Raw genomic sequence first — 26993 nt, 5'->3', positions numbered from 1 at the left:
TGCTGTAGAGGTAACCAAAACTTCATCACAAAATAAGCAAAAAGAATTTTCCACACAATTGTTATTATTAGAAGTAAATCTATAGTACAAAAATTATTCGGCATATTTTCTTTTTTGTTGTCAATTTAGGTGTACCTGGTAGCAAAGATTCTGTGGCATTGTTATCAGTATTTTTACCTCTTCTGGATAAATAACATACATTAACATTATTTATTTTGTATTGTACTTTTCTATTTATTTTGTTAAAGTTGTCCCAATTACATTTTAATTATCACTTAAATGAGAAGCTTGAACCTAGCTGGCTGAGATTTTGATGTCTTTGTCTTAGAGGATTCAGACAAGATGTTGAAATGCCTTGAGAGCACACCTAATGTCAGAATGAAATGGGTTTGCTTAGCCAGGATAAAAGCAGATTTAAGAGAAAATATATGAAAGATTGCTGGTGTCATTTTTTGTCTTTAGTTCTAGAAGAGAATCATTATTATTTCAGGGAGGATATGCCATTGACATACAAATGATTTGGATTTAAGTGGAGTACAGTTAGTTACCAGCCTCACTTTCTCCTCCAGAGCCATCTGGGTCCAGTGACAAGATATAGATCAAGATACTGGAGATGACCCCGGATGTTGTAGAGATCTTGACCTATATGAAGACTATTATTTGTGAGAAGAATTAGACTTGATCTGCTTGATTCTATGGAGCAAAATTAAAAGCAATCTATGGGCACAAAAAGGTAAACAGCACAACTAAGCACAATTAAAAATACAATTGAGGAAAAAATTGCATAAGTTTTTAAAAAGCAGGAACCAGAAGAGTCTATATTTTGATTTTTCTTTTGTCATCTTTTAATCTTCCTCAGTACAGAAAAGTGTCTTAGTATCTCTGCAGTTTTTCCTTCCTCTTCCTATTTTTTTTTTTTTAATCCTATTCTTATAGGGAAGGCGAGTAGGGATTATTTTAGTTACTTTTTCCTCCTTTCCTTTTTTTTTTTCATTTAGTACTAACACTTCTTTTTTTTTTTTTTTAATTATTATTATTAGTCTGTTTCACAACAGATTGTCATTCATTGGTAAAACCCTCGTGGCCAGGGATATTATCATTTTGGCTTAATTTTTGGACACTGCACAACCTCATTTAAGAAAAGCTATTGAGCTAAATCCTTTAAAACATGAACTCTCTCAGTTTCCTAGATTTTCTAGAAGAGAATCTATTATTTGGCTAACCTAAATCCAGAAAAAAAAAAAGGGAGAAAAAAAAATCAAACGAACTGAGGCACTTATTAAGGGGCAGCGTGGAATTCTCAAGATTTCGAGGAACGGGCACCGCCCCCCCCCCCCTTCAGGAGTTTTCCAGAACTCCAGATCAATAACCCAGCTACTTTTTACAAAGTTCATTTCTAAATTGAGTGACGACAGGTGGCAGGAACCAAGAGACAGACAAGAGGGTAAGAAGATGAATAAAAGCATTTAGATTAAAAAGCCGTCTTCTTACCTTAAAAAAAAAAAAAAAAAAAAAAAAAAGCGTTCCAGATGGTACTAGAAAAATCCTAGTAATGCTAAGGCCAAGTCCGGACCAAAGCCAAACTCAGGGACTTCTAGAGCCAAGTTCAGAGCAATGACCTTACAGGCCCCGCCTCCGACCCATTCTTCCGCCTTTTTCCTACTGCGCATGCCCACTCTGAAAAAACACGCCCCGTTTCCTTCCAAGCCCCGTCCCCGCCCCCGAATCCCGAGCTATGATTGGTTCATCTCACGTGACCGCTCCGTAGGTTTAGCCAATCGAGATGCTGCCTCGATACCTCCTCCCTACTCCCCATCCCGGCGGCGTGTTTTTTGCTTTATCTCCTGACAGCCTGCAGCGGCTGGTGCGGGAGGATGGCGGCGGCGGCGGCGGCGGTGGCGGTGGCTTCGACCTCGCGGTGGTTGCGAGTGCGGGCTGGGGTCGTGGAGGCAGCCAGGCTCCGTTGTCGGCTGGGAGGCGCTCGGCTCGGGCGGCTTTTCCTCCTACCTTCGGCAGCGGGAGACGGGGCCCAGAGGCGGCATGTGGCTCACTTCACCTTTCATCCGGACCCGGAGAACAGGCAGTATGGTGAGCTGGCCAGCCCCGGGTCCTGAGCCGGGTGCTCCTGGGGGCGGCCGCTGCCTCCAGCCCTCTCTGTTATCAGCGAGGCAGCCCTCTGGCCCTATCTCTCCCTCCTCCCCGTCTCCCTTTCTCCTTTCTCTCTTCCGTCTTTTTACGTGTCTCTCTGCCTCTCTTTCGGGGTATCTCCCTCCTTTCTTGTCTCTGTTTGTCTCTCTTCTTCCCTCCGCCTCCCTTTTCTTTCCCCTTCCTCTCTAATCTCTCCTCTCTCTCTCCACGGCCTCTCTCCCTATCGCTCCTCTCTTTTTTCCTGTCCTCCTCCCTTTTTTCCTGTCCTCCTCCCTTACCTATTTCGTAGGTTCCCAGCTATCCAGTCCAACTCATTTTACAGATGAGGAAACTCATCTTCACCATAAAAGTGCAAAGACTTTGGCCAAGATCACCCAGATAATAGGGGCACAAAACATCATTCAAAAATTAGGAAGACTAATTAAAACTCAGTTCTAAGATAATGTCTACAGAGGTAATATTTTAACTTTATAGGTCAAAGAAGAGAATAAAAGTTCAGAAAAAGTTGCTGATAACACTGATTACATTTCCTACAAGACAGTCAGAATTTAATCACAAAATCCTTTGACTCCAGATATTCTGCTCTTGGTATTTGTGACTCAAGGTTATTTTCACCTATCTGTTTTCAAACCCTTTGAAAGAGCCAGTAACACCAACCAGGTTTGTTAAAATGGGAAGCTTTAGTAGCTTGAAAGCCTAGGAGTTTACAATTCTTTCTTATGCTGCCTCCTTGCTTTTGAAAAAAATAGGCCTCTTGGTATTGTTATAACTTTCTATAGGATTTTTGCTAACTAGTTATAGACTAATAAATTAAAAGCAAGGGAACTTTTGATAAGTAGGGTAAAGTGAAAGTATAGTATATAATGGTTTCCCTAGAGTTATAGAATAAGCCTTTGCTGGAATTGATAGATTTGACCAAATGATTTAATTTCAATGGAAAAAAAAAATCTGAGTATTGCTGAGTGGTCTGAAAAACAGTGCCAATTTACCCCTAATCTGTGGGCAGAACAGAATAGTCTAATGACAAGAGAATCAGGAATCAAATAGAAGTTTAATTTCAAAGTGAGGGAAATGGCTTGTAAGCAAAGAAACGTGCTGGGGGCCCTGCCCCTGCATGGGGGAGACCTACTTTAGTGAAGCTAAACCTCAATATTAATTTCAGTGGCAAGGCATCAAGCTGTAGCCCTGACAATGAAGAGTAACAGCAACAATGAGACAAATTTGATTCATATCAGGGCTTCATGATCAGAACATGTCTGAATTTGGTTGGTGTTTGACCCAGCTTTGAGAACACCTGGTAATGGTCAAACAAATACAATAATTATGTGATTTTGCCTGAGGGTAAGTGCAAAGGATTATTGTTATGCCCAGCTCAGAAGATAGCTTGCTTATTGGAACTTAGTTTAGAAAAAGAGTCTCTCTTAACATCATGATTTATTTGATGTTCAGTACCTAAACTTTCACAATAATAATGACTCATTTTTACAGAAGACTGTATTCTTTACAAAGTACTTTTCATATATTGTTATTTCATTCTAGTACAAGCATTATCTTTAGAAGGCAGAGATGGGACTTGAATACCAGGTTCTCTGATTACAAATTAATTGTTCTTTATACTATACTTCTCTCTCCACTTAAAAATCCAAATATATTTAAAACCAAAACCAAAATATTTTTGGTTGTTAGAATAGCTCATGCATCATTGGACCTTGCAATTTGCCTTGCCATTGTAGCTTTTGGACCTAAGAGCCCCTCCACTTGCAAATGAATTATCTTCTCCAGTTGAGGGTGTGCTCCTTGAGAGTAGGAACCCTCTCACCTTTTTTTTCCTTTTTAAATTTTTTCCCTAGTACTTAGCATAGAGCTTGACACAAAGGTGCTTAATAAGTGATTTATCATTTATTTAAATTCTTCATAAAAATCTCTTTTCCTCATAGTTGCATTGTATTAATTGCAATTATATTAATGGTGATCTTTTTGTCAAATGAACATGATTAGTTCTGCAGTATTACATGGCTTAGTATATCATGAAATTGTTTCTTGTTGCCTTTAAATAACAAAAAATCAACTCTGCTCAACTTTTTATTCTGTGAACCATGCTTCCATTTAGTTTCAAGTTCTGGTTTCTTTAATAGTGAAATTATCAATACTGATCTGATTTATTTCTGTTATAATATATATGTCTTTTTATGGTCTTTGGACAAAGATGCCACATTTAGAATAGCAGTAGTTAAATTAATGTTTGTAGGTAGCTTAAAAACTGTGATTCTTTGTATCTTATGCTTTTTCATCTACCACTCTGTCATCATATTGCCAGGAGCAGAAGGGAACTGCATAAGATTGAAAGGTCATTTTATACTTTTCTTTATTTCATGGGTCATCATGTATTTATCATTAAGCCCCACTCTGTACTGAGTTAACTTGATCCTCATATAGTCAGTTTTTGAATCCATACATGAAGCCTATTCCAATATAGTACATTTATCCTTTCCACATCTCAGTTTTTCCCATCATAGTTTTTATATATTTATAAAAAATAACTGTAAATGGGAATTTTGAGAGACTTTTGCAGAAGCCATAGACAACATGCAAAGGCCAGTGGATTACATGGAAAAGTTTAGAAACTCAGTTTAGAAATTCAAATTTTACAAGAAAGTAAACACCATGTAAAAGAAAAAGAAAACAATTCAGAACTTCTGAGGTAGGAAGGAAGGGCCAAAATATTTACAGAAATTTTCTTTTTAAGAAAATTTATTTTTTGGGAATTTTTTTTAGATTTCAGAAGTGCTGAACCCCTGTGATGTGGAAAGCATAACCAAAGAACCTCTTTTACTTTCATTTGCTGATATAGCCCTCTACTTCATCTTGTGTAGGTTTCTTGCATATTGATCTTGCAAATCTATCATCCAAAGTGCTGGGAGCCTTCTTGGTTTTTTTAGTTATTTTGGATAAGATCAATTTATTTTCATATTGAAGAGGTTGGACTCTCTGAGGTTCCTTTCAGCCCTGGGTGTGTGAATAAATGAATGAAACATTAATAACCTTGTACTCTGTCTCAAGTACTGGAAATATCAATTCAAATACCAAGGAAAGATGTTCCTTTCTCTCAAGGAGAGTGTTGGTCTGGGAAAGATAAAACCATTGGTGTAGTGAGTGAACCATGGATAATTGAAAAATCTTCTCTTTCCAGAAACAGTAGTAATTTTGATTTGATTAGAATTTCCAAAGTGATAGGTGGAAAGCCAGGAAGGGTTAGTGTGCTTGGCATTGCAATGCAAGATAGGAGAAAAGCAAAATCATGTGGTTGAGACTGTTTAGATTTAGAGAGTTGTTATCTATTTGCATGGCTTTGGGTTGGGAGTTCTAGGTCCAAATAAGAAGCTTCAAGGAATAAAGCTTGGCAGGTAAATCTGTGATCCTAGATGATCATTCTGTCAAAGGCCTTAGTTTTCCCCCCACACTCAGGTATGTAGCTTACCTTCTCTTTGAGATTTCCTCCAATTTATTCTGTAAATATTCTACATGTACATAATTGTTTGCATATTGTCTTCCATTACAATATGAACTTCTGGAGAGCAGGAATTGTTTTTGTCTGTCTTTGTTATCCCCAGCACTTGGTACAATGCTTGGCACAATACTTGGCACATAGTAAATGTTTAATAAAAGCTTATATATCAAGACTATGACCTGACTTTTATCTTTGCTTAGGTATTATGCTCTGTCTGAGGACAAGAACTATATTTTATTCAAATCTCATTTCTTCTCTACCCCATCTACCTCTACTCCTTAGAGCTTTGTATGTTTGTTCATAGGATCATAGATTTGGGGTTGAATTTACCGTAGTGAATTCTTTGCTCTGCTCTCCTTTCACATATAGTGTAATGTTTTTATTTATTTTTCTGGAAGTCTTAGAGCAGCCTTCCTTTCAGTTGAGTAATCACCACAAGAATAGCCAGGTGTTAAAACGTCCAAATCCTTTATTATCTCCTTCATAGTCTAGTTTCCTTGCCCAGCTAGCTTTCTTGAGAGTCTTTCAGACAGGCCTTGCTCTCAGTGGGGGGGAGCAGGAGGCCAGGACAGCCACCATGAGGCCCATGAAGATGGAATGAATCTCTCTTAGACTGAAGGCTTATGCTTCAGCCTCCAGCCACCACAAAGGTGGATGATGGAATGAATGTGTCTCTGGATCCCTTCCAAGTCTGTGTCTGGCCCTTCTGAGTCTATCTCTGGCTCTGAGTCCCAGCTTATGTACTCTACACTGAGTATAAACCAATAATTATATCACTAGGAAACCATTATTTGTTGTAAGATTAAATCAGTCATACTGAACTTAGAGAACTATTAATCACCATGGTAAACTAGATAACCATTATCAATTCCACTGACTTAACACTTTGTAAGAATCCTTGTTTTCAGTACAGAGTTCTGGCCCATAATAATATAGCCTTCAAAATTTTTTGCCTTGTTACAAAGTCTTGAGTTATTAACAACAATCAACTGTGAAGCCGTTTTTAGTATTGTTGCCTTGTAGATATCAGTCAGTTCTATTCAGAAAATTGATTCACTTTGGGAAATTTAAGAACGACTTAAAATGCTTATTGACTGATCAGTTACATTTAGGACTAATGTAAACATAGTGGATTTATCAGTTGGAAGAGATATTGAAGATGAGACTTAGAAGGGTCTGAGAAAAGGAGAAACAGAGTTTGGTTTAATATCCTCTGGTACGGAATGTCACAAAAAGGAGAATATTTGACAAATAGGATTATAGGCTCAAATTAGAGGTAAAAGTAGAAATCATCTAGTCTAACTTTCTGGTTTTAATGTTGAGGAAACAGGCCAACATAAATTACAGTAACAGAGGGAGTAAGTAGTAGAGCTAGGATTTGAATTCAGTTTTTCTGAATTTAAATCTAGTGTTAATTAAAGTTAAATCTAACAAAACAAAAGATCCAATGATTACTATTCCAGTAGATGGAGTAGATTGTTAACCCCAAACTATATAAGATTCTGCAATTCTCAGGGACATGGCTTAACATAAAAAGTTGTTTATAAACCCAAGAACCACTCTTTCTTTTCATATTTGGCAGAAACAGTTTCATTCTTTTTAGTCTTATCTAACAGAAACTATTGATAATGCTTCAAGCTAATTCTACTGAAAAATCCTTTTTTGACACTGATTTTTTTTTTTTTTCCTTCACAGAAAAGAGTTGCTTCTTGTAGGAAATACTAGGTGAGAAGGGTAATGTTGTTCCTTAATAATAATGGAATTGTGATCATGTTTTTAAAAAATCAACTTTGAAAGAACTCCCTAATGAAATATTTATGTCAATTGGGCTATTTTGTATCTTCTGTATTAGGGTGTTTTTTCTCACAACTTTTGGCTTGTGCCAAACTAAGGGTCTTTCTTAAGTTCCTTAAGAACATTAGAATTTGGCTAGTAATGAACTGAAAGAACTCTTCTGAAAAAACTCTTCATTCCATGCAAGCACTTAGGCTAAGTAATATGGAAAAAATTTATTTAATCCATTATGTAAATATAAAAAAAACTTATAATCCAACTTAGAATCCATTAAAACATTCTACCTTCTGTTGGTTCTTACTTCTGCAGGGACTCATCAGGTTGCTGTGATTTATGGTGTTACTCTGGGTTGTAGATGCCCTTTCCCCATTTGGGAAAGACTTTGGGTGTTGGCGTTTCTTTTTCCAAAACACAGCCAGGTGATAAAAGAGTTCAGATCTTTTATTGTGTCCTTTAGTATAGCCCGGTTAGCCTATCTCTCTGCTTGGTTCCAAGAGCTCCCGCTGAATGTCTCCAAATCAAAGGTTTGTCCTTCTGACTCCAGCCAGCACCAAGGTAGAAGATTGATGAATCTCTCTTTCCTCGAAGATAGGGCTTGTAGGCTTTCTTGCAGAGTGCTCCTCTCTGACTCCTGGGAATGCTCCTAAGAAAAAACTCTCCAGCTCTAAGAGCTTCCTGTATATATGTGATCTCCCAAAGGTTAACTCCGCCTTCTGGAGAGAGAGGGATTCTGGGTTATCTCCCAGAATGCTCTCTGGTCCTAAGGGAGATGTGAAGTTGGACATCTCATACTAAGCCTGAAATTTCCCAAACGTGTGAACTCCATTGAGTACTTAGATACTTATGAGCTCTCTAAAGGTGTGAACACAAGCATTGTTTCCATCAGTTGTACTTAGTACCTTGTTTCAAGTTCTGGCCCAAAATACTCTTTCTAAGATCAAATCAATCATATTGAACCATGCCAAATTAGATAATTATTGTCTCTATCAACTCCAATGGCTTAACAGTTTGTAAAGATTCCAATTTTTGGGGTTGCTCAATAATTAAGTACTCTTCGTTTCTGGTGAATTCTCCTCCAAGATCTCCATTCTTAAGGAACTAGAGTAATGTGTTTTACAATACTAGTGAAGAATTTGATTCTAGCTACTCTTTAACATCATGATTTCTTTCTGTTCTATTCTCCCTTTTTTCTTCTTTGGGGATTGTGCAGAAAGTCCTCTATTACCAAGTGAACTGGACATCAAATGCTTTCCTAGTTTCTCTTGTCAAGGCTCAATTTCTTTTTGTGTTTCTGTCTGACTTCTTTTTGGGGATGCCACATGAGTATTCAGGCCTCCTTCTGGTCCTCCTGTATGTCTCCAATTCAGTAGCATTTGGTGTCTTAGTTTCAGTTTGTATTTGTATCTCTTAAATATGTATGGATGCTTAACATTTTCCCAGGGAATTAAGTTGTTCCTTTGTTCTCTATTTTTGTGCCTGATCTCACTTTTTCCCCTTAAGTTTTCAGTTTTAATGTCTTGTTTGTTTTTACATTACAAATATTTCTAATTATCCCTTTCCTCTTAATGTTAAAGCTCTCTTGTAACCTAGTAAAACAGTTAAGCCAGACTAACAACAGTGACTTCATCCAGAGTTCATGCACATTCTGTATCTGTAGCATCTGTACCTGCTTTCTCAATATTTTTGTTTTTAAAAAATAAACAGAAATCTATTTCTTCTTTCTTTCATGCTCTATTCCACTGAGGAGAAATAGTTCATAAACCTCTTGAAATTTATCATGGTGCTCCAAGGGACCATCTCTTCTTCAAATTAAGAACCTCTGATTTATAGAAATCTTGAACAAGAAAAAAGTTAAATGGTTAAAATATAATTTTGGGTTAACATTTTACTCCATCAAATTGAACAGTAGTCATTTAATCTTCTGCTTAGATTATTCAATTCCTTTTTTGATCACTCCCTTCAAGAACTGAAAAAAGACTTCCCAGTGAGCAATTTAAAGATAATTCCTTCTGGATGGGAAAGAGGTATAAACTCAACTCGAAGGAGATATTTTTTGGTTATCACCCTTATTACATTTTCTAGAAGTCTTAGAATTTTGTTTTTTATCCTTTCCTAAAGCGAAGAGTCTGAAAAGGACCTTAGACTAAAGAACTATTTATTAATATTTTCTGGTAAATTGAAAAAAAAAAGCTTTTATTATGCTTTCACAACTTGACATAGGGGAGTTGAGTGGTACAGTGGATAGAATCCTGGCTTTGGAATCAGGAGGACTTGATTAGCATGTTGATTTAGACTTATCCTAGGTATGTGACCTTAGGCAATTTACTTCACAGCTCTTTGCACAGTTAAACTTGTTAAAACCTATTTAATGGTATTTGTTTATTAGGGTTGACTTCATTCTAGTAACATTTACACTTATAAGTGCATTCAATCAAACTTTATTAATCTTGAACTTGCTATTATTTGATCAATAATGTAGACAAAGTCTCCTATAAACAAGAAACCCAATTTTTTCACAAGATAATTCCTTTTTTTGCTCATGCAGTGACCATGTGTCATTCTTTCAAGTGTGTGGCCCTCTGGCAAGCCTCTGTCAATTAGGGCTGCAAACACAGAATTCAAACACAGAACAGGGGAGAGGAACAGAACCCAGACTATTCTGGCCAAGAGTATTACAAATTATATCTAAGTTCTAATTGGTGATTGATTTTAACTTTGATTTCATCATAAGCTTAGGTAATCATTCTCATTGTTTTTAAATTGTGTCTTAAGGTTTTGGGCACTATAGGTGATTAGTAGTTGTTTAATAGATTTGGGAGACAGATCATTAATATTTTTTATATATTTTGGAACCACATATGATTGCCAGACTGTTTACAGTTATTGTAGAACAATTTACACAGTAACTACTTACTTACAAAATGGAGGTTTAAAACATGAGAGTTTCTTAACATACTATACTTTCCCCTAATACTGTGATACATTTAGTAGCTACCTCAAAGGGTTCTTTTATCAAATGAATTAATGAATACATGAAAAATACCTTGAAAACCTTAAAGCATTCTGTAGATTAGTGATTATAATAATCTTTATTATCTCTAGCCTCTTTCTATTGTCATTGCTTTCCTCTACATGCCTTCCAACTCATAAGTATCCTTCCTAAATTGTCTTGCCCCAAATAATATCCAAAACTCCAAATGTGTTCTAAGCAGAGCAGAGTACCATTGGACTGCTCCTTAGATATTCCTTGTTTTAGAAGTATAATCCAGTGTAGTGCAGGAGATAAAGTATTCACTTTGGAGTAAGAAAAAATTGGTTTCAAGACCCTCCTTTGACATAGATGGTTGGGTGACCCTGGGCCAGTCACTGAATTTCTAAGTACCCTGCAAGCAGCTCTCTTAAGGCTATAAATTGGAAAACAAGTGCTAATCAACATTGAGTGAGTTTCTTTTTAATGAATTTCCCATTCTCTTGATATCAAAGTTCAGATTCCATTCATATTTTCCTTACTTAGAGGCTTTGAAAATAGAATTAGGACCTCTCTGAAGAACTGAACCTCTCCATTGTTTATCATATATTCTATTCTATATATTGTAGCTAATTCCACTTATTATCTGAATGATAATACCTGCCGCATTTATGTGCTTTGGAGCCACATCCACATCCTTTTTACCCTGTTTTTTAGCTCCTTTGCCAACTTTATTGTGCTATTAATAATACAATCAATTTTACTGTAAGAATTTAGTTGTAAACCAGGAGAAAATTGCTCAGAACATTGTATTCCTCAGTTATTAGCATAGCCATTTCTTTTTGTCTAGAAACAACTGGTGGTTAATAATAAAGAAAGATGATTTTATTTATTATATTCCTGAGAAAGGTCATGTGTCAGTGGATAGAATGCTAAATTTGAATACTAGAAAAACTTAACTACCTATGCAATGTTGGACAAGTCATTTCACTTCCTTGACCTGTATGCAACTCTGTGATAACTTAGCCAAATCCGAGAAATCACAAGTTCTTAAGAGTATTGACATACCCTCTTTTGTCTCATGTGGATCCTCAGAATAACTTTAGGCTGGCTTTTTCCATCTTTGTGCAAATAGTTCTGCCACTAGTTTCTCCTATTGAATTTTGCCCTCTTAATCAATTGGCTTCTTTTAATCCTTTGGGCTCCAATCTACCAGCCTTGCTACATGATCTAGCCAATTTATTCTCACATGATAGATGACCTCCAATACATCAAGCACCCTTATTAACTACAGAATTCCTTATTTTTCAAACTCTCAGATTTGTTCCACATGTATTTTAGCTAAATATTCTATATCCTTTAGAAGTGTGTATTATTGTCTCACTAGAAATTCTTCTGTTCACATGTTAGTGAGGTTCTTATGGAGGAAAAGGAATGCTATTCCCAATGTTTTTGGGCCTAATCTCTAGCTATTTGAAGGAAAGGAAGTGGGAATTTTTTATCTTGTCCTGTATGTTGTGACTGATCTCCTTGTGAATCTTACTTGATCTCTAGCCTCTCATTGGAGTATAAAGTAGGGAGGTGGGTGCATTACCATTGTACCCTGGCATCTCCTGCATAGTCTTTAGCCTGTTTGGGAATAGGAGAAGCATCATTTCCTCTTACCAGTTTCTTGTTGTTGAGGTGTGAGGAGGATGCCATTCCATCTAATTTACAACCTGGTTTCCTGCCCCCTCAACTGACTTTCCCAAAGCTCTTAAATAATTCTACCCAGGGGTCATAATACCATTAACTTTGAAAAATCTCTTTAAATCTTTCACTTAATGATTAACAAACTCTTACTTGGTCATAAATTTCTCATAAGGTGATTCTGAATCCTTGTAAATTATCCCCCAACCCCCATTCCCTATCTCTAACAACCAATTTCTTTTTTATCCTCCTTATTCTTCTCTCCATCCCCCTACCCCTGAAGTCCTAATTAAATGCTACCCACTCTTTCACTATGTCCTCTGGAGTGTCTGTTTCAAAGGCAAAGAACTTATTTTCTTAAATGTTTTCCTTTATCACTCCTAACATTCAGTTGTTCATAGGGTCCTGACTTCCTTTTGATAACACAATCTCCCTGGATACCTTTTCCAGTACTGACTGTATTTTCACTCATTTCCCTTTAACTTCCTAGTTGAGGATGAGTAGTTGCTCTCTATTGACACTTCCATGTTCTTCCCCTACCACTATTACTTGGTAACCTTTTCTCCTTTGAGGTTCATATAATCTGCATCCATAACCCTATCAAAATACTATTAGCTGTTGTCTGAAGATAATAGTATACTCCCCTTTCCTGAACCTCACTCAAAATCTTTCTTTGCTTTTCAATTCCTAAACTCACACTATGGTACTTCATCAGAGTCGTCAAACTTCCTAACCTCTTAGTTCTTCCACTTATTCATTTCCTATAACCTACTCTTTCACCCTACTTCAGCCACACACAAAGTTATTCAAGCCCTTGATGTTGCCATCATTCACAAATCCATTGATTCCATATTAAAAAAGTTTTTAAATTTCCTTATCTCTTCACAATCTATTGACTTTCTACTTCTTTTTCTTGTGAGTATATATTTATAGTTGGAAAAGACTTTTGAAGCCATTTGTTCCAGCTTCTGGATGTTAATTTTCATTATAATAGTTAAAGTAACTTAGTACCACTATCATCAAAGTTATCTAAATTCTCTTTTTATTAATGCTTGCTGTAACTTTTCTAGGAATTCTGGTTGGATTTGTTTGTAAATTGCATTTTTCTTTGAAATTTGCTTGTAAATATTTTTGAGTTTTTTGTTTTTTGAGCTTTCTTATCATCATAATAGCCCTTTATGTTATAATACTTATTTTGTTTGCTTATTCTTCCAGCCTACTTATGTTAGGACTTTAGACTTTATTGTAGGATTGGGCTCTGTGTACTTCTGTGGGGAATGTCTGAAATGAGCTTCTGTTCTCTTACATTCTTCTATCACTTTGACAGCTCAGATGAGGGCCTGAAAGCTTTCAGTGCTTTCAGAGTGATATGATCCAAGGCAAAGATTGCTCACTGCTCTTCTGTTTTCTCTGTCTCCTCATTGCTCCATGACTGTTCACTGCTCTCCTGGTCTGAGTCCTATACATTCCTAATTCAGTTCTGGGTGTGTTGGTTTGTCTTTGGTTGAGATTTTCAATACAATGTGACTGGATTCATCAGCTAGCCTATTGGACTTTGTGGATTCAAACCTACTGAACTGTATACTCTTCTTTGACTTAGGACTCCTACATCTAGATTAACTTTAACTTATTCCACTGCATGCTTCAATTAGGACTGGAGGCCAGAACCGAGTTCCTGTTCTGTTCCTGTAATCAGAATCTCATAGCTATTCTTTGCTTCTCAACTTGTTCTTTGCTCAGATCTTTGTTGACTGAAACTACTCATCTCTACCAACCTTAGATGCAAATAAATCCTCTCCTCATTTGGCCCTGGATCTGTGACCCAGAATTTGATAGTAGTTGAGAGAGCTTTCAAATGGTACCTGCACCAGTTCAGAGAACCCCTGGAATCTTTTCTTGCTCTTGTGCTTTTTGTCCTGATGTCTAATCTTAATACTCTTTGAATCCTTGGGGATGAATTATTTTGTATACATTAGGCCAGCTCCCACTTTGCCAGTCAGTAGATTTCTCTGTCAATGTCCCTAAGCTACTCTGTGCTGGAAAAAATGACTCACTGTGACTTTTTCTTGGGTTTTCTTATCAGAAGTCAGTTTGGTGCATTTTTTTTAGAGCTTTGTAGAGGAGATTTGATGGAAGAATTAAGCTGTACTGTTTTTTGCTGCTCCATTATCTTGATTTTGCTTGGAATATCCAAATTCTCAACTTTAGAGTCATTTTTGACTCTTTGGTCTTACTTCTCATCAGTTACACAAAATCTCACTTTCATTTCTTTTCATTCTTTGTACTAATATATCCTTCAAATATTCAGACTCCATCATTTTTGGTGAGAGAGTATTATAATTGCCTCTGAATTAATTTCCCACCCTCCAGTCTTTCATCTAATATATTCCCCATGTGGCAGTCAAAATAATTTTCCTTTAGGATTCTTTTTATGTTACACACCTGCTAAAATTATTCAGTGGTTCTTTATTGTCTCTAGGATGAAATACAAACTCTGTAGCCTGACATTTAAGACCTTCCATAATCTGGTTCTAGTCTGCCTCTGAAACATTCGTTCCTATAGATTTTCCATGTTTCAGTCAAACTGGAAGGTTAAATTTTCCCTTAAAATTTTCACACCATCTGCCACTGTCATTCTATGGTACAAGTAGTACTATATGTACTCTCTACCTCTGCTTCTTAAATAGTGTTCTTAGCGTCTTTCAAGTCTCAGTTCTGTCTTGATGGAGGGAGAAAACACTAAGCTGGGAGTGTTAGGGAGGACTTTTCCACTCAATCAGTAAATACTTGGTTATTGATTGGTGAAGTCTTTTTTTAATCCCTTCACATAATAAGATCTCTCCTAAAATTTCTCTGTAGGTGCTTATCTGTGCTCAAGTTTTATCTGCCACTAAAATGTTTTTGACCTCAGAGACTTTGGTGTTTTCTTTGTAACCCTAGTTCCTAAAAGTGCTAGGAACTTCAGTTAAGTATATGACAATTTTAATATAAAGTAATTATTTGAAGGGTTAGGAAAATGAAGCATGCCAAGATGTCAAGCAAAAAAGGGCTGCTTTTAGGTTAAAGATCCTGTCTGGGCATTGTAGGAGAAAGGAGTAGGTTAGAAAGGGGACTTGTAGTTATGTTGAGATCTAGTTACTAAGGCAGGGTTGTGCTCTAAGGCATCAGGACAAACTGGAGAAAAGGACAAACTGGAGAAAAGGTCGTTTAGAATCAATACTCAGAAATCTTAACTGGGCAGGAAGCCAATCAGAGGTGTAGTAGCCAGGCCGGGAGAAACAAACTGTACTAGGCAATATGAGAGATCCCAGATAGAAGCAGAGTCTAGATGTAAATGCTGGTGAATTTTTGAGCTGAAAGTCACCTTGGGGATCATCAGATCCAGATTCCTTATTTGGCACATGAAAAAACTGAAATACTGAGAGGTTAAATAGCTTGTTCAAGGTTATACAGCTGATTCAGTGGCTCAGTCAGTGATAAAACCTAGGTTTCATGCCACCCAGTAAAGAACTCTGTGTATTCTGCAAGGTTGTTTCTCCATACTGTCTCCATAGTTCTTAATTTCATTTTAGTGGATGTAGTTTCCATAATATTTCCCAGGGCTAAATCCATATTTCTATTACTCTGCTCTTACTTTTCCTTTTATTGTAATCATCTAGTGATTTTAAACAATCGAATATTTTTCAATGATTGCATTTCATATATCTTTATATTTTTCAAGATAACTTGAATCTTCTCTCTTCATAAAGACTTTTTGGGATGCCTGAAGGTGTCTTCTTTACTTCCCACATTGTCCCACTTAATAAATCAACTTGAATTATTTATATTGACTTATGTTGTTGTGTTCATTTGTTTAATCATGTCTAACTTTTCTTCATGACCCTGTATGTTTTCTTTTTTTGAATAAAGATACTGGAGTGGTTTGTTATTTTCTTTTCCAAGGGATTAAGGCAAAAACAAACTATGTGACTTGACCAGCTTTACATAGCTAGTGAGCATTTGAAGCCTAATTTGAATTTATGTCTTCCTTACTCCAGGCCCAGCCTTCTAACTACTGAGTCCCATAGATGCCTTCTTATTGACCTGTCATATTATCTAACTGTTTCATGTGTGTCTCATTTCTCCAACAAGTTTGTAGATGTCTAGATACTCCCAATTAATTTTTGTTGGATTGAATTAAGGATTTGATATTCTTTATCTTGAGATTATCTTTATTTTGCAGATTATTTTCTACTCTGAAGGTAATTTTGTGCTTAGCTAATACATAGTTTATTTTTATGTATTTTAATGTGTCTAAAATTATATTTTTTAACCTCACAGGACAAACACAGAAAATGAATCTTTTCCAGTCTATAACAAGTGCCTTGGATAATTCATTGGCCAAAGATCCTACTGCAGGTAAAACTGATTGTGTCTGTGTGAACATTACATTAAAAAACTATAGAATAATTAAAGACTTAGAATTTTTAATCAGAATAGTGGTTGATATTGTCGACTTTTTGATATTTGGTCTTGATGATGACCAAATGCTACAAAACAAAAAAGACAAATAGTGATATTAATGTTTTTGTTAAACTTACTATTAATTGAGTTTTATATTTATTGGACAATATTAGGTTAAATTTTGCTTTCTTAATATCTTCAACTTTAAACTTTCATTTTATCTTTCTGATTTAATAATGTCCTAAATATAATTTTGTTCCTGTGACCATACAGAAAAAACCTACAGTATGACTCAAGTAATAATTTAATCCTAAAATTATAAAATTCAAAGCCGGAAATAAATTTTAAGAATCATTCTGGTCAATTTTCTCATTTTACAGATGAAGAAACTGAGGCCTAGAACAAAGTGCTAGGGTACAAAATGCAATTCCCTTCAAGACAGAAGCCCTATTCTACTTTAGTTTTGGTATTTGGAGAGAGATAGAGAAATTGTTTAGATTTGCAATAAGAACTCCATTGTAAGGATATGGGTGCAAAGGATGCTGGCAGTTACTTTCCAAGAAAGGAGGAATCTACTTTCTATACTTGGCAGTACCAGCAGCAGATTTCTCTTTGGTAGGATTTTTAAAAAAGATCTTTTATTGTTATGGACCCCTTTGGCAGTCTGGTAAAGCCAAAACAATTTGTTTAAATGCATACAGTTAAATAGGTAAGATTACAAAGGAAACAAGAAATATTGAAGTATATTTTCCCCATTCAAATTCATGGCCTCCCTATACACCTATACAGGTGGTTGGGAAGTTGTTTCTGGGCATGTTGGCACATATTTGTAATTAATTTTATGGGTTGGGAAAGCCATTTAATTGCTTCAATTTGGGAATTTTGAGATGTGTTAGGACTAAAATCAATTGCATATCTAGACTGCTTTGCATTAACATGGTGAGTTACTGGGAACAGGGAACTATCATACTATCTAAGCGGGGGCAAATCAGCCCTCGTTGGAAAGGGAAGAAGCCAAAGCTTTCACACAGATGAACAGTGAGGACAAGCCTGCGAATGGCAGTACTTCAGGCTTGGAAAAAATTGTAAGACCCATTCATTTTAGAAAAATGTTTTTAAAAGAAGCTTTAAAAAAATTTTTTTTTAAAAAGAGATTCTTCTGCTTCTGGTGCTTCCAGGGAGACTTGGAACTACTTGACTACTTGACATTCTAAATAATAAAAATAGATTTCTGTAGTTTTCTCTTCCTCAAATTTGAATCTTAAATAAGGGTAATTTTTTTTTGAAAACATATTCTTAAATAGAAAGAAATGTTACTGAGCTAGATTTAAACTCTGGAAATTTTCTAGCCTGAAAAGTTGGAGAATAAATGATCATTTATTCACTAATGGCACTTATGTTCTAAAATATAGATGCCATTTGGTTATGGAAAATAAATTTTCTGTCTTCAAATGCCTATCATTCCTTGGCTAGAAATTTTGAATTAATTTTTTACTAATGTATTTGGGAGGGATAGGTAGGTGGTGCAATGGATAGAGAGGACTGGCTCTAGAGCCAGGAGGGAATGAATTCAAATCCAGCCTTTTACTCACTTAGTAGTTGTGTGGTCTTGAACAAATTCTAAACCCCCAATTGCTTCTAAAAAAAGAAAACAAAAAATAATTCACTGGTGGGGGGAAGAAATTGAGGGGGGAATTGTGATTATGCCCCTATTTCACTAGAGATCAAATTTTACTTTAAAAATGTTTCATAACAATCCTATAGAGAAAATTTGATAACTCTGTTTGTATTCAAACACTGAGGCTCCAAGAGATCTTTTATTTGCCTAAGTTAATACAACAGGTGTGTATCATTTGAATATAGGACTATCTTTGCTCTAACTCTAGAAGACATTTTGCTGTCATGATATCATGTTTATATTGTTTATACTTTAATATATTCAACATATTTTATAATTAGAGGTTAAATATATTTTTACTTTATCTTTGTCTCTGTATATATCATCAGTTTTCTTTCATGGGCCCATCAAAGTATGGCTTGCCACTTGGAATAGTTATACTTTTCTATTAAGAGTTGTCATAAAAATAGTTTCTTTGGGAGGATAGGAAATTTCTTATTATTGGCAAGCTCTTCCTTCTTTCTTTAAAAAAAAAATCCTTAAAACAAAGAGCCAGAAAGTTCTAAATTAGCATCAGTAGTACTTGGGGAGAAAATGACAAGACTTAAACTATCACTACCCTTTGGTGCCTGATCAAACTAAATTGTGAATGCAAGAATATATATAAAATACTTTGCAAACTTTAAGATGAGTATATAAATCTCAGCTACTAAATAAAATAATAACCAAGACCTCCAGCAGCCACTGGCAGGTGGCTCCTGTATCACAACAATTTTGATCTTAAATATTGAAAGGAGAAAAGGCATGGTGAATTAATGTTCTATTTTTGTGTCTGTGTAATCAAAACTTTTTAAAAAATAAAGCTCTATTTTCAAACTATATGCAGAGATAGTTTTCAACATTCAGCCTTACAAAACCTTGTGTTCCAATTTTTTTCTCCTTTCCTTTCCCCACCTCATCCCCTAGACCACAAGTAATCCAATATATGTTAAATATGTGCAATTTTTGTATATATATATTTCTACATTTATCATACTTGCACAAGAAAAATCAGATCAAAACGGAAAAAAATGAGAAAGAAAACAAAAAGCAGCAGATAATAACAAAAAAGTGAAAATATTGTATTGTCATCCACACTCAGTCACTACAGTCCTCTCTCTGGATGCAGATGGCTCTCTCTATCAGAAATATATTAGAATTAGCCTGAATCACCTCACTGTTGAATAACAGCCACATCCATCAGAACTGATCAACACATAATCTTGTTATTTTTGTGTACAGTGGGTTCTACTCACTTCACTTATCATCAGTTCATGTTAAGTCTCTCCGGGCCTTTCTGAAATCAACCTACTGATCATTTCTTATAGAAAAATAATATTCCATAACATTCATAAATCATAACTTATTCAGCCATTCTCTAACTAATGGACATCCACTCAGTTTCCAATTCCTCGCCATATCAAATACAGGCATTTTTTCACATGTGGTTCCTTTCCCTCCTTTATGATACACTTTATGTATCACTTTTTTGGGATACAGACCCAGTAGAGACACTGCTGGATCAAAGGGTATGTACACATTTTGATAGCCCTTTGGGCATAGTTCCATATTGCTCTACAGAATAGTTGGATCTGTTCACAACTGCACCAACAATGTATATTAGTCTTCCAGTTTTCTCACATCCCCTCCAACATACATCATTATCATTTCCTGTCATCTTAGTTGATCTGAGAAGTGTCTTATGGTTCCTCAGAGTTGTCTTAATTTGCATTTCTCTGCTCAATAGTGATTTAGAGCATTTTTTCATATGACTAGAAATGGGTTTAATTTCTTCATTTGAAAATTGTCTGTTCATATTCTTTAACTATTTATCAATTGGAGAATGGCTTGTATGCTTATAAATTGAGTCAGTTCTCTATTTTATAAATGAGGCCTTTATCAGAACTCCTGGATGTAAAAATTTTTCCTCAATTTATTGCTTCTCTTCTAATCTTGTCTATATTGGTTTTGTTTGTATAAAAACTTTTTAGCTTAATATAATCAAAGTTATCCATTTTTTGCATTACATAATATACTCTGTTCTTCTTTGGCCACAAATTCCTTCCTTCTCCATAGATCTGAGAAATAGATGATCATTCTTCTAATTTGCTTATAATATCACTCTTTATGTCTAAATCATGGACCCATTTCAACCTTATCTTGGTATACGTTAGGTGTGGATCGATGCTTAGTTTTTGCCATACTGATTTCCAATTTTCCCAGCAATTTTTCATCAAATAGTGAGTTCTTATCTCAAAAGCTAGGGTCTTTGGGTTTCTCAAATGCTAGATTACTATGGTCATTAGCTATTTTGTCCTGTGAACCTAACTTATTCCACTGATCAACTACTCTGTTTTTAGTCAGTACCAATGATTTTGATAATTGTTGCTTTGTAATATAGTTTTTGGTCTGGTACATCAGGCCACCTTCATTTGCATTTTTTTTCATTAATTCCTTTGAAATTCTTGACCTTTTGTTCTTCCAGATCAACTTTGTTATTATTTTTTCTGTCTCTGTAATATGATTTCTTGGCAGTTTGATTGGTATGGCACTAAATAAGTCACTAATTTAGGTAGTATTATCATTTTTATTATATTAGCTCAGCCTACCCATGAATATTTGATATATTCCCAGTTGATTAGATCTGACTTTGTGTGGAAAGTGTTTTGTAGTTGTGCTCATATAGTTCTTGACTTTGCCTTGGCAGGTAGACTTGCAAATATTTTATATTATCTATAGTTATTTTAAATGGAATCTTCTTTGTATCTCTTGCTATTGGACTTTGTTGGTATTTAAAAATGCTGATGATTAAAGTTGATTTATTTTGTATTCTGCAACTTCGCTGAAGTTGTGAATTTTTTCTAGTAGTTTTTTAGTTGATTTTTTAGGATTCTTTAATCCTAATCTTTAAGTATATGATCATATTATCTATAAAGAGTGATAATCTGGTTTCTTCATTACCTACTCTAATTCCTTTAATCTCATTTTCTTCTCTTATTGCCAAAGCTAACATCTTTAATACAATATTGAATAGTAATGGTGATGGTGGGTAGTTTTGTGTCACCTCTGATCTTATTGGGAATAGTTCTAGTTTATTCCCATTACGTATGATGCTTGCTGATGATTTTAAATATATTCTTCTCATTATCTTAAGGAAAACTCCATTTATTCCTTTACTCTCTAGTGTTTTTAATAGGAATGTGTGTTGCATTTTGATAAATGCTTTTTCTGCATTTATTGAGATAATCATATGATTTCTGTTAGTTTGGTTATTTATATAATCAATGATGCTAATAGTTTCCTTCATATTGAACCAGTCCTGCATTCCTGCTATAAATCCTACTTCTTCATGGTATATTATCTTGGGGATAATTTGCTTTAAAGATTTTTGCATCAATATTCATTAGGAAAATTGTCTATAATTTTCTTTCTCTGTTTTGATCCTATTAGATTTACATATCAACACCGTATGTGTGTAATAAAAGGAATTTGGTAGGACTACTTCTTTCTCTATTTTTCCAAATAGTTTGTATAGTACTGGAATTAGTTGTTTTTTAAATGTGTGGTAGAATTCACATATAAATCCATTTGACCCTGGAGATTTTTTTTCTTAGGGAGTTGTTTAATAGTTGTTCAATTTCTTCTTTTAAAATGGAACTATTTAAGTAATTTATTTCCTCCTCTTTTAATCTGGGCAATCTATGTTTTTATAAGTATTTATCCATTTCACTTAGATTATCAAATTTATTGGCATACTATTGAACAAGATACCTCCTAATTACTGCTCTGATTTCCTCTTCATTGGTGGAAAGTTCTCTCTTTTCATTTTTGATACTGACAACTTGATTTTCTTCTTTCCTTTTTATAATCAAATGAACTAAAATCAAATTATCTATTTGTTAGTTTTTTTCATAAACCCAACTTAGTTTTGTTTATTAATTCAATAGTTTTCTTTATTTTTATTAATCTCCCTTTTTATTTTCAGAATTTCTAATTTGGCATTTAATTGGAATTTTTAAATTTGTTCTTTTTCAGTTTTTTAGTTGCATGTCCAATTCATTGATCTTTTCTTTCTCTGTTTTATGCAAGTAAGCATCTAGAAATTAAAAAAAAAAAAAACAAACTTCTACTAAAAACTGCTTTGGCTACATTCCATAAATTTTGGTATATTGTTTCATTTTATTGTCATTCTCTTGGATGAAATTATCAATTGTGTCTATGATTTATCATTTTACCCATTGATTACATTAGTTTTCAATTAATTTTTGATGTATTTTTCCTTAATTTATGACATGTAATTTTTATTATATCATGATGTCATGGATCTCAAAAAGATGCATTTATTATTTATGCCTTTCAGCATTTGATTTAGAGGTTAGTATACTCTATGGTATAATATGGTCAAATTGTGTGTAGGTTACATGTACCTCCTGATAAAAAGTATTTTTTTTTCTGTCTCCAAAAGTCTATTATACCTAACTTTTCTAAAATTCTAATATTTACCTCCTTAACTTTTTTATTATTTTTGTGGTTCAATTTATTTAGTTCTAATAAGAGCAAGATTGAGATTCCCTACTGGTATGGTTTATGTTTATTTCTTCTTCTTTTAGCTCTCTAAACTTCTCCTCTAGGAATTTGGATGCTATACCATTTAATACATATATGTTTAGTATTGATAATACTTAATTATCTATGGTACCTTTTAGCAAAAATGTAGTTTCCTTTCTTATCTCTTTTAATTAGTTCTATTTTTGCTTTTGTTTGATCTGAGATCAGGATCGCTACTCCTGCCTTTTTTTTTTTTTTTTAACACTTTAGCTGAAACATAATAAATTCTGCTCCAGGTTTTTACCTTTACCTTGTGTGTATCACTCTGCTTTGAATGTGTTTCTTGTAAACAACATACTGTAAAATTCTAACTTTTAATCCAGTCTAATCTCCACCTCTGTTTTATGGGAGAATTCATCCCATTCAGATTCACAGTCATAATTAGTAACTCTCTATTTCCTGCCATCTTATTTTCCCCAAGTTATACTTTTCTCTTTCCTTTCCCCATTTCCTTCCTCCCCTTGTTTTATTTCTGACCACCAGCTCCCTCAAATAAATCCTTCCCTTTTAAAGCCTCTCTCCCTTTTCTTTTATCTTTCCACTTCTACTTCACTGTAGAGTGAGATAAATTTCTCTATGGAAACTATGGAGCTTATATTTCCTTTTTGAGCCAAATCTGATGATTGTTAATCAGTTTTTCTCTATTTATACATATATTTATTTTTTATTATTATCATGGAATTTTATAGCTAGATGAGAGTTTAGAAATATTTTAGTTCAATCCCTTTCCTTTCCATATAAGTAAATAGGCCAGTACCAGCAGTAGAGCCGCAGTTGGAGCATAAGACTCTTGACTCTCAGCCCATCTTTTTAACATAGCACAATTTATGACATTAATTATAATAATATAATAATAATAATATGAAATGAAATTAATTACTAGCATGATCCAAATCCATTTTTCAAATCTAATATTTAAATATTAATTCACTTTTCTAGAATATGGCGTTCTGAGATCAAGATTAAGGATTTGAAACTTCCAAAAGTTAGCTATCTTTTTTGGCATATAAAAGCTACGCAGATATATATGTTATTGATTAGAGCTTGGGGATGGATCAGTTACAATTCATCAACATTTCTAGGCACAAAATTCAATACTAATGCTGACTGTTAAGGACAATATATGAAGAATCCAAATTATTATAGGGAGAATAAACTGGATAATGCTTTCTATATTGGGATTTAAAACCCTAGAGTTCTGAATTAAGGCAAAATTTCTTTACTCCATATCTTCTCCCCCCAGCTCTCTACTTCAGTATCTTCACAGTAAAAATATGTGTGTTGTCAAATATTAACAACCTTGGAATTTTTGTTACCTTACTATCTACCTCCATAGAGATATATCCTAGGTACATTGTCATGCATGCAAATTTTCTTAGTTCCACACTATCTCTCTTGGGTAGTTGGAATTTTCACTAGCATTTTAAGGAAATCCATTCTTCATGGCTTGTAAGGGAAAAGGTTGTTAATTGTTATAGCCTTAAGATAACCCTTTACTCTTACCTGACACTCCACAGAAAAGCCACGCCCGCGCATACACACACACACACACACACACACACACACACACACACCAAAAAAAAAAATACAGCAGTATAAAATCTTTTGACATTTTTTTTTCTGAATCAAGTATTTCATGTGTGTCAAGCAGGGGTTCTTCACCTTTTTTTGCGTGTGTGTATGTGTGTGTGTGTGTGTGTGTGTGTGTGTGTGTCACAGACCTAAGAAGGTAATCTGGTGAAATCTATGGACCTCTTCTCAGAGTCATGTTTTTAAAGGCAAAAAACCCCCAAACAACAAAAACAAAAACATAGAATTATAAAGGAAACAAACTCTAGAAAAATATAGTTATGAAAATATTTTTAAAATATCAAATTATTGGATCCCAGGTTAAGAATTCCTGGTATAGAGAGCTTGTCGTGCCAGTAGATGATTATTTATTTGGCAATTTGTATTCTTAGAGAGTTACCTGGACCACTGTGACTTGCCCAGTTTCACAAACCAGTATCTTTCAGGTGCAGGATTTGAACCAAGTTCTTTCTATCACTAATCCTCACTGCTGCTGTATTTCATGTTCATATTTTGTAAATTCAGTTTTGAAACAATTATGGGTAATTTTGTAAACACCTGTAGCTATTTGAAGGAGTTAATCAAGATCCTTTTGAAGGAATGGAAGGGGACAAGCATTTATTAAGTGCTTAGCATATGCTATGTAATGGGCTGAGGCTTGAGTTGATGCACTGAGGTCCCAAGCACTTGAGGCTAAATAGTAATTGGACTACACTCTATTAATATACATGCTTGGATAAAGAATGGCCCCCGCCCACTCTCTGTGCAAGTCCTGATGTGTTGTAGAGGAAATGATGATTTTGGTGGGTGGAGGCAGAGAGAAGGAAGAGAAGCTGGGAGAGATTGGGCCTGGGTTCCATGCTTGTAGCTGCTGGTCTTGTGGCTGTTGGTCTAGCTAGCTTCTTGACTCAGCTGCACACATTGCTTTTGCCGATTCTCTTCCACCTACGATCTTTCTTCACTAAGAATAAAGATTGACGATTTTCCCCTAACCTGAATTCCTGACTCCGGCTGATTTTAAAATACGCTGTCTTCACATGCTAGAAACTATGTTAAGTGCTTTACAAATATTATCTCACATGATTGAGGCAACAAGATAGTAAAAAAAACAAAACAAAAACAAAAACAAAAAAGAAATTAGGACTCCTGATTTCAAGTACTGGATTTACTGCTAAGTAATCTATGTGACCTTAGACACTTATCCTCTCTGGGCCTCAGTTTCCTTACAAAAGGGGTTAGATTAAATGAATTCAAAGTTCTCTTCCAAATTGACTCATTTAATGAGTCTTAAGTTCTGTTTTAGATTGACTCATTTGATATTCTTAAGTATAAATGTGATTTAGTCAAATAGAAGTGCATAATATTATATTGTAATGTTAATGTATTATGAATTTTGTAGTAAACTATATTCTTAAAAGATTATCTTGTTTTTCAGTAATTTTTGGTGAAGATGTGGCTTTTGGAGGAGTCTTTAGATGTACTGTTGGCTTACGAGACAAATATGGTAAGTTTTCTTTATGTTTGCCAGCAATCTTAATGTCTGTTGATGTTGGACTTCTGAGGACTTTCAAAATTCAAGCCATGTGAAGCATATAGCATAAAATAAAATCATGTTAGTTTCTTTGAATTTCCACTTCTCTCACTGAGGTCCTCATCAATTAATAATTGGTCTACTGCTGCCACTTTCTAGAATAGCAGGAGATTATATCTGGTTTCGATAATGGCCTTTTTAAACATCATTTTCATCATATCACTTCCCTGCTCAACAAATCTATTGCCCTTTTTGTATCTAATCTAAATTCCCTAGTGTACCATTTAAGCTCTTCTCTTACTTATCTTCCTTCTCAAGAGTTCATTTTGTTATTTTTCTTCATAATATTTTTGCTTTAGTCAAGTCATCCTTAATATTCTCTACACATGCCCAATTTCCATGCCTTTGGTTTTGTTCCTTGTTCCTTTGACAAACAATTCACATTTCTCTAAAGATGGAAGGCCTTTTTTCCAGTCATTTGATGGGAGTGAGATGTGTGTATGTGTGTGTACATACACATATACAAATACATATATGCAAGCATATTTACATGTATGATCACATATATGTAATGTAGAAACCAAGAGAGAAATTCTACATTGGTCATTGCTCTTAAGGAGTTTACATTTTTTTTTTCTTAGCGGACCTATGATTTCATCACTGTAGGAAGCTTAAGGAGGAAGTGTCTCTTTGCACTTTGTTTTTTGAAATTAAATATTTTATTTTCTTCCCAATTACATATTAAAAAAAACAAATTTTAATGTTATTAAAAATTCTTTTGTTCCAAATTATAGGTTATACATGTGAAATCATGTAAAACATATTTCCATATTAGTCATGTTATAAAAGTAAATAAGATCTAAAAAAAGCCCAGGAAAAATAAACTTAAAAAAAACTTTTCCTTGATCTGCATGTAGATCCATCAATTCTTTTTCTGGAGATGGATAGTACTTTTCATCAAAAGTCCTTCAAAAATGTCTTGGATCTTTATATTGTTGAGAATAGTTAACCCTCCTACTTTTCCACAGGGTAAGAGAGATTTTTGTATCCAATTGAGTGTGTATGTTAATAGTTTTTT

At 34.6% G+C, this 26993-nt stretch overlaps 1 protein-coding gene across 1 annotated transcript in view; it reads left to right on the top strand.

Moving 5' to 3' along the window:
• Positions 1-1889: 1889 nt before the first annotated feature.
• Positions 1890-26993, top strand: part of BCKDHB (branched chain keto acid dehydrogenase E1 subunit beta) — a 252004-nt gene continuing 226900 nt past the window's right edge. The window contains exons 1-3 of the mRNA XM_012549184.3: positions 1890-2088; positions 16428-16505; positions 25820-25888. Of these exons, the coding sequence (XP_012404638.1) occupies positions 16442-16505; positions 25820-25888 (133 nt within the window). The 5' untranslated portion in view covers positions 1890-2088; positions 16428-16441. The remainder of the gene's footprint in view (positions 2089-16427; positions 16506-25819; positions 25889-26993) is intronic.

The sequence above is a fragment of the Sarcophilus harrisii genome, chromosome 4, assembly GCF_902635505.1.
Source record: "Sarcophilus harrisii chromosome 4, mSarHar1.11, whole genome shotgun sequence".
Lineage (NCBI taxonomy): Eukaryota > Metazoa > Chordata > Mammalia > Dasyuromorphia > Dasyuridae > Sarcophilus > Sarcophilus harrisii.
This window is presented reverse-complemented; position numbering and strand designations above follow the sequence as displayed.